Genomic DNA, 14,133 nt, shown 5'->3' with positions numbered 1-14,133 from the left:
TAAAAGTCCTTTGAAACAGCACCACCCTGTGAATACCCCCACCCTTTTATTTTTTGGGAGGGCTGTAACCACTGGCAAAGTATTCAGACCAATTAACAGTAGGGGTGATCGTGCCCCCTGCTCCTGGTGGGTTCTATTTGACACCTTCTTTTTTAAACCTCCATAGGATGCCAGAATGGAGGGAGGAAGCTTTGCCTTCAGCTTGATCTGGCTTCTAGGGGTGGACAAAAGTCACTTACCTGTCGTCGAAGGCCGTTCGTGGTGGGGGGGAGGTGCTTCGCTGGTCCCCCCGCGAAGTTCAGGCCGGGAGGGGAAGCTTCCCACCTCGCCCAGCCTAAATTCAGGCCGGGGGGGAGGCTTCCCGCCTCGCCCAGCTGAAATTCAGGGCGGGGGGGAGGCTTCCCGCCTTGCCCGGCCGAAATTCAGGCCGGGGAGGAGGCGCCTCGCCTCGCCCGGCCGCGAACGCGAAAGTAAAAAAAAAACAAAAAAACACCCCCTGATAGGCTATGTGACGATTCACGTAGCCTATCATGGCTAGATCTGCAAAGTCAGCCGTGATAGGCTACGTCAATCGTCACGTAGCCTATCACGGGTGACTTAAAAAAAAAAAAACGCGTACGCTAATGGCAGCCCCCATAGGGAGCCGCCATTCGCGTTCCTTATTTAGTCGCTGTAGTCTACATAAATGTTTACGTAGACTACAGCGACCAAATAAGGAACGGGAATGGCGGCTCCCTATGGGGGCCGCCATTATCCGTACACACTTTTTTTTTTTTTAAAGTCACCCGTGATAGGCTACGTGACGATTGACGTAGCCTATCACGGCTGACTTTGCAAATCTAGCCGTGATAGGCTACGTGAATCGTCACGTAGCCTATCAGGGGGTGTTTTTTTTTCTTTTATTGCAATGGCGGCGGCGGCAGCCGGTCGAAAGACCGGCTGCCGCTCCCGCCCCGCTCGAACACCCGCCGAACCGCCGGCCGGACCCGCCACCGGGAGGGACATTCGGCGAAGGTAAGTCCCGTCCCGGGGGGGGGTGCGGGGTGCGGGGGGGTTCGGAGGATTTCTCCCCGAAACTTGTTCGTGGGGCCGAACACGTTGGCGCTCGGCCCCCCGAAGTTTCGGGGAGAAATTCTCCGCCAACCCTACATGCATCTGTGCTACTAATGAGAGGCAGGCATCGATAAAACTCTGCCAAAAAAGAAAATAAAAAGAAGAAGCAACGTTGATGTGATTATACAGTTTGTATATACGGAAACACTCAACATTTCATGGGAATAAGGATCGTTCTGGGATTCTCCCTATCTGAATTTCTCTTTAGATTTTGGAGTTGTGCATATGAACTTTGTCGCAGCTTACAGTGTATGCGTCCCCTAAAAGAGTAGTAAAGGAGAATAAGGAGATTGCTGAGAAGCTGAATGAATTATTTCCATCTGTCCTCCTCACTGAAAAACATATACGACTGATCTCCGTGCCTGTTTTCAGGAAGTAAGCCTGAGGAACTTAAGCAAACAGTTGGTGACAAAAGACAAAGTTCTCATCCTTATTGACAAATTCAAAGTGAATAAATCACCAGGCCCAGATGGTATCCACTCTAGAGTTCTTGAAGAACTCAAATATGAAACTGCTGATCTTCTAACAAAAATATGCAACATATCTTTACCAGAGGACTGGAGAATTTGTAATGTAACACCATTTTTTTAAGGATCCTGGGGGAATCTGGGAAATTACAAGCTGGTTAGCTTAATGTCTGTTCTGGGTAAATTGGTTGAAAGCATTATTAAAGATAAAATTAGTAAGCATATAGAAGGACAAGCCCTGCTGAAAAAGAATCAACATGGCTTCTGCAAAGGTAATTCCTGCCTCACTAACCTTTTAGAGTTCTTGGAGAATGTCAATAAACATGTGGACAAGAGTGATCCAATAGACATTATCAAAAGCCTTTTGAAAGTCCAACTAAATTCTCCCAATGGAGGGAAGTAAATAGTGGGATCCCACAGGGATCTGTACTGGGAACAATGCTTTTCAACTTGTTTATAAACATTTACATAGCCTATCATGTTTTTTTTTTAAAACCTAGCCGTGATAGGCTATGTAAATCTTTACGTAGACTATCACGTCTTTTTTTTTTTTTAACTGGAAATGGCAGCAGCGGCAGCCAGTTGGAAGACCAGCCGCTGCCGCACCGCCGCTGGAGCCGCCGCCGCCTGGAAGATCCGCCCCAGGTAAGTCTCGTCCCGGGGGGGCAGGCCATTCCGCCACCGATTTCGGGGGGCTGAATGCACTGGCATTTGGCCTCCCCAAGATCCGTGGAGGAATTCTCTGACATCCCTAATGAAACCAAATTATTTAGGGTGGTTAAAACAAAAAGGGATTGGGCTCCAAAAGGATTTCTCCTCCTGGGAGAATAGGCATCCAAATGGCAAATGTGGTTCAATGTCTCAAGTGTAATGTGATGCACGTTGGGGCAAAAAATCCCAACTTCAAGTATAACCTGGTGGGATCTGAGCTAGTGGTAACCAACGAAGAAAGAGATCTTGGGGTTGTGATGGACAGATTGATGAAAATGCCAACTCAGTATGCAGCAGCTATGAAAAAGGCAAATTCCAAAATAAAATTGCCAAGATCATACTCCCCTTATACAAATCTATGGTGCAGCCATACTTAGAATACTGTGTACAGTTCTGGTCACAGCACCTAAAAAATAATATTGTAAAGTTGGGGAAAAAAAGTGCAGAAAAGAGCAACTAAAATAACTAAAGGGCTGGATCAACTCCCCTATGAGGAAAGGTTACAGCAGCTGGGATTGGTTAGCTTAGAAAAAGGGTAAGGGGGACATTATAGGGGTGTACAGAATTATGTATGGTGTGGAGAAAGTGGATAGGGAGACATTTTTCTCCTTCTCTCATAATAATAGAACCCGGGGTCATCCCATGAAGCTGACTGGTGGGAGACTGAGGACAGATAAAAGGAAGTACTTCTTCACACCGTGCACAGTTAAACTATGGAATTCACTTCCACAAGACATAGTGATGGATAGCTTTAAAATGGGATTGGACAAATTCATGGAAGATACGGCTATCAGTGGCTACTAGTCCTGATGACGATATTCTACCTCCAGTATCAGTGGCAGTATGCCTGTGTGCACCAGTTGCTGAGGTACATGGGCAGAGGGGTGCTTTGCACTCATCTCTTGTTTGTGAGTTTCCCATGGGTAGCTGGTTGGCTAATGTGTGAACAGATTGCTGGACTAGATCCTGCATGGCTCTTCTTGTGATCTTGAGGGGGAAAGCATGTGAACCCAAGGCGTGCTCCCATGCCCCAAAGTATGCAGAATCAAGATGGCAGAATGAACAATTCCTTAGAGCCAGGAGAATGGGCTTTAGATCCCGCCTTAGCCATGGACAGAATGAACAGCCTTGGACAAGTCATTAGAACGCAGACTCTGTGATGCATAAAATTGGTTTTATATTCATGTACATTGTAAGGTGATAATAAAGAGGAAAACACTGGAGAGCCAGTGTGGTGTAGTGGTTAGAATGTCAGACTAGGGATTTCGGAGAAATTCAGGATGGACTAAAATAAGCTCGGATTTCTAAGAATCTGACCTGAGGAATCCACTGTGGACTGGCCTCTTCAGGTCACACAGAGTTCAGGGACTGTCAGATCTTTTTTTTTTTAACTTTCCCGAAATTTCTCCACATTTTTTAATAGGAAAATATGCACGCTTCTGCTGAGACTGGCAAATATACGTGGGAAAAAGTTGAATGGAATGGGGGACAATACACTAAATGCTGCATACTAATGTAAATTACGTAAATTGTTCTGAACCCTCTTATGGTTGTTATGTCACAACCCTCTTGTGTATTTTTCCACATAACGAATAAAAAATCAAATCCATCTGTGAACAGACACCGGAACACATGACACCACACAATCAGTGGAAGACACATAAGATGGATTTCACAAAATCCAGATACAATCCTCTCTCAGGCATACTGCTCAGTGGGTATCCCTGAGTCAGTCACTCGCTCCCTTTCAGCCTAACCTATCTCACAGGGTTGTTGTGATGATAAAATGGAGCGGGGAGCAGAGAGAGAGAGAACAATTTATATGCCACCCTGAGGACCAGGGGAGGAGGCTGGGATAAAAATGAAATAAATAAACACACAAAATAAGAAATGATTTATTACTACTCTCTTGTTGTTCTAAAGCTTAAAAAATAAAACAAAACAGCAGGCAATTTCTGAACACTTTCTAATAATAAGGTTGGAGCCATCTGGAAATAAAAGAGATACACCATTCCTCTCCATCATATCCGTCTGTACACAGCTAGCTTATGATTTCCTAAGCGTGACAGAAAGACGAAGGTACTTTCAAATTAAAGCCCGGTCATATTTATCTAAATCTGCAAGGAGACCTGTCAGTAAAATCATTCATATCTCTTGAAGCTAGCAGTCTACCAGTGACACCTTAACAGAAGACAAGCATATGCGATGCATCATTATTAAAAGGAGCGTTAGTCACATCGTAACATCTCTAGAGACACTTAAGGACAGAGTTTTATTGCCGACGCACCCGACTCCTGCCATATTATTTCTATGCAAATGTTTCTATGAGAATCAGCATCAGACTAGAAACCTCTTCCTGTGGTGATGGCAAGACAATCATTTATCAGCATCCGGCACCGAGTGGTGCAAATGATGCCGCTTTGTGATAGAGACTTAAACTAATATGCAGAATCACCTCCACAAGTGCAAGGGAATATTAAAGATTCTATCTTGCTGACAGCTTTTCATCAAGGCTTCAGAGAGTGCGAGGAACTGGAAGCTAATCCACATTGTGTATCATTGGATACTGTCATTTTCACACTCTAGCTGCCTTGCAGAGTTGACTTGAAGAGTAATTACTGCTGAGATAAGCCTTTTTCTGGAATACGTGCAATTAATTCTCCGTGTAAAAAAGGAGGAAAGGAATCTGACATTTTAATAATGTTTAAGTACACCTAATCTATTTCTTTTCTACTCAGATGTTTCCTAAATATGAGGAAGAAAGATTTTAAAGTACTTACAGCTGTCTCTTCTTATGTAAATCATCCACAGACCTGTAATATTCTATCATAAAATAGCCAACGTGAAATAAGATAAAAAAATTATAATAGAATGCAGAACAAGTAAGGAATTATCATAAAGATGAATACACAATATGACTTCCTTGTGTATAACTGTTACTCTTATCAGAGATTATCATGCATTAAAGATTCAAGAGCATGACATTTAATTCAATTTAGAAAAATGTATTTTGAGCCAAATTAAAATGACTTCTCTATTTCTATCAACCTTGCTAGAAAGGGCACTTCCTTGCATATTTTCACCTTTTTTTAAAAAATCATTTTTTAAAAAAAAATCTTCATTTTAAAGAACAATATAGTTTTTTAAAAGCTTCACGGAAATAGAGGTATAGCTAGTATAAATGAGTACTAGTACTTTCTTAGCAGTGGCTGAAAATTTGGCCCAAAGGCCATGCATAAATCATCTTGTAAAAGTCCAAGTTAATCTCACAACACTACATATTATGAATTTGATGGAAGCTGGCTGTGCGCATCTCCTACACAAAACGTCTCAAATGACAGTAGCACACAGACTAACTGATATTGTTTTAAACTAAAATTTACTCTCAAGCATATTATAGGGTTGAAAAAGGTAAGCCTGGGATCATTGGATTTACTTTCAAGAGACAGTTATGCTGCATTTCTAATGCTTGTGATTTCAGATAAATTGCCCAGTTAAAAGACGTTAATGCCTGCCATCTATTTAATCACCCAAGATTAAATTTAGGACCTCCAGGTCTACTGCATATGATATGTAACAGCTTGTCCTGAGATATTAAAGTCCTCATAAGAAGCCCCTGTACTGGATGTTTATTCTCTGTGGACCAGCTTTTAAATGGAAAGGTTTCACTCCCCTTCTGTCAGGGTGAGGGACCTGGTTTTGATGGTCTACAGAAGGAGATGGATTCCAGCAGTATCCGATTGGATTCCAGCAGTGTCTGATGCATTTAAACATCAGCCAGTATAGCATGGTAGCAACTGAAACACTGTATAGAAGGTGATTTTCTACTAAAGTGACCTTCCCAGTATATCCCCACCTGTTATGATAGTTCCTGTTGCAACCATTAAATGTTCAGAATCTAGCTGGTTGCAGCATAATTGCTGCTTTGGGTTCCTTGCAAGAGGAAAAAAGGCAGGACATAAATGCAATAAATGAATAAATAATTGCACACACACCTCTCATATTTTCTTTCTGCAATATGGGACCAGCCTGAATGTACAAGGAATCCAAAAATAGTTTTGGGGTGGAAACACTTTTAGAGGTACTAATGGAATAGCATAGAGTCTAAAGGGTCACTTGTATTGCCTGAATCACCTGTCCAAGGATGTTGGGGTGCAACTCAGATCAAGTACTCTGGTGCCCAACAGCATGTTCATGCAAGGGATAAAGAGGTCCATCTCATGAGACTGTAGGTCAACGGCTGAGTGCAAACTTTGCATGCAGAAAGTCCCAGGTTCAAGCTCTGGCATCTTCAGGTAAAAGGATCAGGTAACATGTTTTCCCTCCCTTTGACATCCTAGACAGCCAGCAGAGTAGACAATATTGAGCTAGCTGGATAATCAGTCTGGCCTGGTTTTTGACAGCTTACCCTATGAATGCCACTGTGATTGTTTATGGCTACAGCTTAAGGCTAGCAGGGGAACCACAGTGTTAAGGAATAATCTGTCTGAACTGATCTTCTGCATCTATTGGTTTTGGTATGTCAATATGGATTCCCTAACACTATCACTCCACTCCACAACTATATCCTTACACTAATATGCACAAATACATGTACCTTATAAACTATTGATTTTATTTAAAAGTCATGGACTAAAGCTAAACCATCTTTCATCAATTATATAAGGAAAAGCTTTTAAAAATAAACTTTAGGTGGGCCAGAGTGCAGAGCCCTGTTTGTTATCTGTGGCCGCTCAGAAAGAATATATTATAACAATCATATCAGAACACCATTGACTTCCAGAATTTTTCCAGACCAAATTCAAGGTGCTTGTTTTGACCTTTGATGTCCTAAATGTCCTGGTTCCAGGTATTTGAGATCTTGTCCTGTATAATCTTCCCCTCCCTCTCCCACAAACTGAGATTAAGGAGTCTCCACTGGAAGGTTCCACTCCATCACCCAGAGAAGCTAAACTGAAGGCAACACTACACATTAGCTTGAAGATGTAGATAGCAGCTACATGTGTCTTTCTTTCCTACTCTAAAGAAAATGCAGGAGGCTCAATCGAGATTGGGTCCCTAATGTGGGGAGTAGGAGGCTTTGACCCTACTGTAGTTCCAATCCAGATTTGGGATTCTGGGTCTGTAATTTTTCATTGACAAAAACTCATCTATTTGCTTTAATGCAGGGATGGGCAACTTGTGCTCCTCCATACGTTTTGGCCTACAAATTCCATCAGCCCTCACCACTGACGATGCTGACTAGGGCTGATGGGAGTTGTAGGCCAAAACCTCTAAAGGGCCACAAGTTTCCCACCTCTGCTTTAATTGATCATGTTTTTGTTGAATGAAGCTTAGAAATAATAAACAAGCTCCACAAAAATAAGTAGTCTTTGCCTAACATGAAACTTGAGCACTGTGCTCTCATCCCTCGGAGAAATGCTAGCATCAAGGAAACTACAGCTCACTGTAACAACAGAATGTAATTCTGCAGAGCTGAAGTTTTCATCCACTTTGTAATATATGTTTCAGACAAGACTGATGTTGTTGCAGTACTCCACCAATGCACAAAAGCTTGATGCTCTCCGTATTCCATTTTGTCACTTAATTTTATATGCTAATTACGTAATACATCATTCCTTAATGTAACCACATCTGAAAACAGAACACAGATAACCAGTATTTATTGCAGTGGCTTTGAGGAAGGTCTCTTTTAATTTTTGCAAACAACTTAACTTTTTCTATGCAATCCAATTTATATTTCTGAAAAGACAAAATATTTGCACGAAAACAAAATAAGCAGTCAATTAAGATTGTTCTCTGTCACAAATTAGAGGCAACAACAATGGTTTGGACCCAAAGATTTCCTGAACAGGCAAAAGTCACTTCTGCTAGTGGATGTTTTTGCTGCTTTCCCTCTCCCTAGCCATAGCCTCCCACACCGATCACACCAGAGAAACCCCAACACTCCAGGAGCAGCTTTTCAAGGGACTGGAAGGGGAATGCAGCTGTGGATCTGTTGTAAATTACTTGAGTTGAGCAATAAGCAGCAGCTAGCATTAATCATTAAATAGTCCAAGGTCAAGAAGCCAAGAGTATCAGTCTAAAGTCAAGGGTCGAGCTGCAGATGTCTTCTGCCTGCCCACGGGCTGGGCCCCTCCCCAAATGTTCTCAGGCTGAGGTGTTCTGTGTCCTCCTCCATCCCAAATGGAGGCACAATGGGGGTGGGGAGAGATCTTAGTTATTAGGGCCTACCAAGAAGAGAATTTACTAGGAGGAAACCACTGGTTGCCATGGTGTAGCGATAGAGGGGGGAGGGGCCTTCCTGCCACTACCTTTAAGCACTGATAGGTGGCATTGGAGGTGTGGAGTATTTCAGCCAGTTGTTAAAGGATGGTCACCCCAGTGGGAACAGTAGCCTGGGCCCTGGCCAAGGCATCCATCCACTCAGCATCTGTGCACTTGCATGGTAATGGCTGTAACACGGGGTTACCCTTGAAGACGGTTCGGAAGCTGCAGCTGGTGCAGAACGCGGCGGCTCACCCGATTAAGGGCAGCCGCCGGCATGATGACATCACTCCGGTGCTGAAGAAGTTGCACTGGTTACCAGTTGTTTTCCAGGCCAAATTCAAGGTGTTGGTTTTGACCTTTAAAGCCCTATACTGTTCCAGCCCTGCCTATCTCAAGGAGCACCTCCAGCAACACCAGACAAGTCGCTCAACAAGATCAGCCTCTGATGGCCTTCTCTCTGTCCTATCAGCCAGGACAGCTAGGCTGGTGAGGACGAGCAGCCTTCTCTGTGGTGGCCCCCACTCTGTGGAACTCCCTCCCGAGGGAACTCTGCCATGCCCCCTCTTTAATGAGCTTCCACCACACACTGAAAACTTGGTTGTTCAGGCAGGCATTTGGGGTGGGTTAGGGTATTTTTAGACAATGTTTTAATGTGTAATTTTACTTTTTTTAATTGTACTGTTGTACATTGCCCAGAGTGGCCAGGTGACTGGCCAGATGGGTGGTTAAGAAATTTAAATAAACAAACAAACAAACCCCCTACAACTATTCTAGCAAGGAGGAGGTGACGTGGGTACCAGAGCAAGGGCCTTCTTAGCAGTGATGCCCCAGTTGTGGAAAGCTGTTTCCCAGAGAGGTTAACCTGTCTCCTACATTATTGTCCTTTCAGTGCTCTTGGGTAGTTGTTTTGATTTTTTTTTTAAATTTTCGGTGCTCCTGTTTGTTTTTTAAATTGTGGCTTTTGGCTTCCTTCTTTCTTATTTGCATTTACATTTTTGTTGTTTTATTTTTGGGGGGGAACATCCCTGGACATATGATTGAAGGACAGCATAAAAAAAATTTCAATAAATAAATAATAAATCAATGTAACCTTTCACAGCATGATGGAGGTTTCAAAAAGAGATATCCTGAGCCATAGAAGGATACTGATGAGATTGCAATATTCATTCTTCATTCTACAGAAAGCTGTTTCCCTTGTCTCCTTTTAACTGGATACATGAAAGCAGACCATACAAGACAATTGTATATCTATCTTTCTATTACTGCTGACTAAAAAGGGGGAATGTTTGTCATACAAATTTTATTCATCTTTGAAAACTGTCCCTCTTTGGGGGTCTGTGTGTTTGAGGGAGGGAGGAAGAGGGGTGAAAACACTGGCCACCTCTGAACTGGCTTCATCTCTTCATCACACAGCAAAATCTGGTAGACTGGTTGACAACTGTAGTGTCATGGCAGTATCACATTTTTATTAATTGATTTATTTAAACCATTTTTATTAATTGATTTATTTAAACCATTGTTATTAATTGATTTATTTAAACCATTGTTATTAATTGATTTATTTAAACCATTTTTGGCCACCTTTCAAGACCATAGTCTTCCCAAGGTGGCTTACAGCATAAAAATAATAAATCCATATTAAATATATGCAATTTTAAATAAAACCAGTTATGTTAAAATACAATTTCAAAATATCCATCAGCAGCCTGATACTGTCATGGGCCCAGATGTGGAAGTGTCACCCCTAAGAAGACTCTTAGCCAAGTGAGACACTGGTCACACCACTCCATGGAGGACCCTTGGGAACCCCTGACACATCCATCAGACCCAAGGACTCAGCCCTTCCCTCAAGCTCAGCTTTCAAGAACGGCTCCCCCAAAGCCTCTCAGAGCTTAAGGCTATGTAAAAGAGCATGGGACCTTTAAGGCTTCAGTCCGTACCCACTGGGATGTGGAGTTTCTGAGAGACTTGAGCTGACAAGCATACTTAAGATCTCAGTTGCTGCTAAGCCTTTGCTGGAATGACAGCTCTTTTCATGGTGAACAATCTCACCTTAGCAGCTCCTGCATAGCATTGTCCATGGTGCTATTAGTCTCTGCCTTGCTTTTTCCTGTTTACCTGGCACAACTGCTGACTGGCTGCTTCTCTTGTGGCCCAATCCAAGCCAGGATAGTTGCCATTAAAAATCCAATTAAAAGTCAGGGAGAACAGATGAATCTCTGTTCTCTGTTAAAACCCTCTTAAAAGCAACCACAGATGAGGCCAGCTATGTATCTCTCCATTCCATAGGGTGGGGACCCACACTGAGAAGGCCCTATCTTTAGTTCCCTTACTGAGCTTGGTGTCAAGCCAACAATCAGGGCCTCCCTGATTGACTGGGACCATATCAGCAGTATGAAGAAACCTCTGTTTTACAATATGGTACCAAGAGGGATGCCCATCAGGCAGTGAAAAGCTCTTTAAAAAGGTGAGAGAGGAAGACAGGGGACTAAGGGACATTTTAGCCCCAAAACATTTGTTTTTCATTGAAAATGTTCACATTTGGTGCAGTCTTATATTCCATATAGGAATATATCTAGGATTCCCTCACAGCACCAGTTGCTACTGAAGAATGAACTCATGCTTCAGTTCATGTTTATGTCTCAGCTCCACAGTCCAATACCTTAACACATGAAGTCATGTGCAGGTTTAGTCACAGTCACAGAAGGTTTACTACCAGTAAGTGCATCATGTTCAGTGACAAACTTCCCCGCCCCCCAGATACTGCACATCAGATACTAATCCCCCCAGATACTTTCCCCCAGATATCCAGATACTGCACATCTTACACAACATTTGTCCCATCTGGTAGTGCCAGCTGAAGACACTCACCTTTACCAAGTGGGGAGGGAAATACTCTTTATCTTACAGTATGATGACAGCAATGAACAAATATATTTATTTATTGCAAATCAGAGAAGCATGTTTTCCAAGGGAAAAATAAAAAGAATGTTTAGCTATTTTCCTGGACACTTTTGTCAGTGGAAAGAACTACTAATTGTAAATCACCAGGAGTACTGTCCCTTCAGAATTTTTGCCATACAGAACCCACACAGAGCTGTGACTTTTCGCTCATTGGTGATTAATGTGTCTTTAATATTGCAAGACAACTGTCAACACAATCTTCTAAAACAAACAACCGCTATTGGTGTGCCTGCGACTGCGTAGTCTTTCCGAGGCTGACAAGTCCCCAGATACTGAGTCATAAAATCTCCCTGAATCAAAAGTGAATGATTAATATCACTCTAAGCTATCCAACTTGCAGCGGCCATTAAACTTTATTTATTTATTTATTGGCCCCAGCAAGTGACCTTGTCAGGTGGAGTAAATTCCAAAAGGAAACAAGCATTGCCTCTCACTTACCAGCTCTTCACGGAGTTGGGAAATGAGTTCATCTCTCTCTTTCAGTTGCAGCTTCAGTGTCGAGCATTCATCTTTCATTATATCCTATAAAAACATCAAAAGAGCTGCTATAATAGACTTAGTGCTTTTCCTTTGCTCCTGACAAGAAAAGGCAGCTTCACACAGTGCAAGATAATTACATCCCAGTAATGAAACTCAATGCCCCTCTATCATGTGTGATATTTTTAATAACATATTCTAAGTTTGCAGTGTAAACAACCTAATGCATCCAAAGTTATTATATATACACAGAAATGTGAACAGCTCCCAGTGTGTTAAGTCCATTTTGTTAGTGTCTGATTCTTTTAAGCCTTTTATTGAAGCACTTGTCAAGCATCTCTTTATTTCAGTGAAGGAACAGATGGCCATAAAATTTCATAGTTCTGTTCGCACAAAAACAGCATTGCAGAAATTTCACTTCAGATGCATTACTGGGGATTTGAAAAAAAAAAATCAGACTGCAGATGGAAAAAGTAAGCGGAGGCACAAGCAGACATTCAACAAACAGAAAGGAAGCAATCAAGCAACCCTTCCAAGAAAGGAAAGAACCCAGCATAACAGTTGACAATATTGCTACAATGTCAGATATAGTGACCTGTGGGTGAGTTTGGTGCTCTTCCAAATGAGATTCAAACAACACAGGTTGTAGGTCGAGTTTGGCAGCGAGCATGCAATTAAACTGATAGAAGGTGCCCATGAAAACACTGGGTCTGGAAACGGAACATGCTTCTTAACTATAAGGGCGTACTTATACTACAGACAAAAAATGGATAGACAGTCATCCCCTCCCCCCTCTACATTATTAGAACTACTAATAATGTAGTTCTATTAGTTTATTTGATTGGAGTTATTATCTATCCTATGCCAAAGACTTGAGATGGTTAATAGTGTTACCAGTGGGACCTGTAACAAATGTTGCTATGTAGAGTTGCTCCTGTTCAGTGTTCCAGCCAACTAGCCCATCTTCCAGGTTACTCCATTCCATTCAGCATTCGGTCAACATTCTGTGGCCACTGAGCATGCTCAGTCCTTGTTGGGCTGTTTTGGTTCTCTCCACCCCCTTCATATATTTTTTTCTAAAATATTTTTGTACTCCTGCAAAACGTTGGGATTTTCTTCTTGCTCTTATGTATGGATGATGTTGTTTTGGCTTCATAAGTATCTGTACTTGGAGAATGAGTTTGCTATCAGTAAGAAGGAAGTAACCCACTCTATCCCTCCCTTCTACAGGTGGATGGGATTAGATATCACTAACAAAGTAAGTTCCACACTATCAACAAATTGCAATTCCCAGGATTATTTGGAGGTTGGGAAGCCATCACAGTTTAGCTGATAAAACCTACATAAGTGTGTAGTGCCGCTATGCTGTCTTAGTACTGAAATGGTGTACTGCTAGCACACTATGTAGTGTAATTAGCTATTCAAACTAGAGAATCAGAGTGAGCAGGACATATAAGACCAGCAATGGTATGTGGTACAGTCCTCCAGAGACCGAACCACTTTGGAATGCAGGTGACATATATCGCATAATTCAGAGTCTTTTGTCATCAAAAAGTCCTTTCTGACAGAATGCTTTTGAATTCAGTTTGCATTCTACAAGTATAGATCAATATTCCTGTCTGCTACAATAACTCAGTAGTAAGTTTCTTCCTAGGCCTCAAACATGTAACATTTGAATAAGTGCCTGGCTTCCAATAAGTTTTGCTATAATTACAGTGCAGGATGGACAAGATTACAGGTGCAATCCTATATGCATTTTCTTGGGTATAGTGTGAGGCTTACTTTGGAGTAAGCACACAGATTCAGATTCGATGTTTTATAGTTAGTAATAATCACAAATAGCAATCAACCAGAATTCACATATAAGTCGGTATAATTATAGAAAGTCCAGTTATACATGTCCAACAAGAAAAATATCAACATGTTTCAAATGTAACACTTTCTCAGTTTTGTTGTTCTTTTTCTGCCACAACATAACTTTACAATGCCTGTATTTTAAATAAAGATGCTATTCTTCACATTAACCAGAGTGTGACATTCTAAAGCTCCAGCTTATTTGTGCAGTTCAGTTCATGCTCCCCCAAGGCTGCCACATACACAAAAGCAGAACTTCTCACAACCCATCTCCAGT

At 42.0% G+C, this 14,133-nt stretch overlaps 1 protein-coding gene across 3 annotated transcripts in view; it reads right to left on the bottom strand.

Moving 5' to 3' along the window:
- Positions 1–14,133, bottom strand: part of CCSER1 (coiled-coil serine rich protein 1) — an 857,015-nt gene that overhangs the window by 112,946 nt on the left and 729,936 nt on the right. For all 3 annotated transcript variants that reach the window (XM_084855629.1, XM_084855630.1, XM_084855631.1), the window contains exon 8: positions 11,964–12,047. In XM_084855629.1, the coding sequence (XP_084711755.1) occupies positions 11,964–12,047 (84 nt within the window). The remainder of the gene's footprint in view (positions 1–11,963; positions 12,048–14,133) is intronic.

The sequence above is a fragment of the Heloderma suspectum genome, chromosome 5, assembly GCF_057233095.1.
Source record: "Heloderma suspectum isolate Gila_16-S chromosome 5, 16-S_ref, whole genome shotgun sequence".
In the NCBI taxonomy this organism is placed as follows: domain Eukaryota; kingdom Metazoa; phylum Chordata; class Lepidosauria; order Squamata; family Helodermatidae; genus Heloderma; species Heloderma suspectum.
This window is presented reverse-complemented; position numbering and strand designations above follow the sequence as displayed.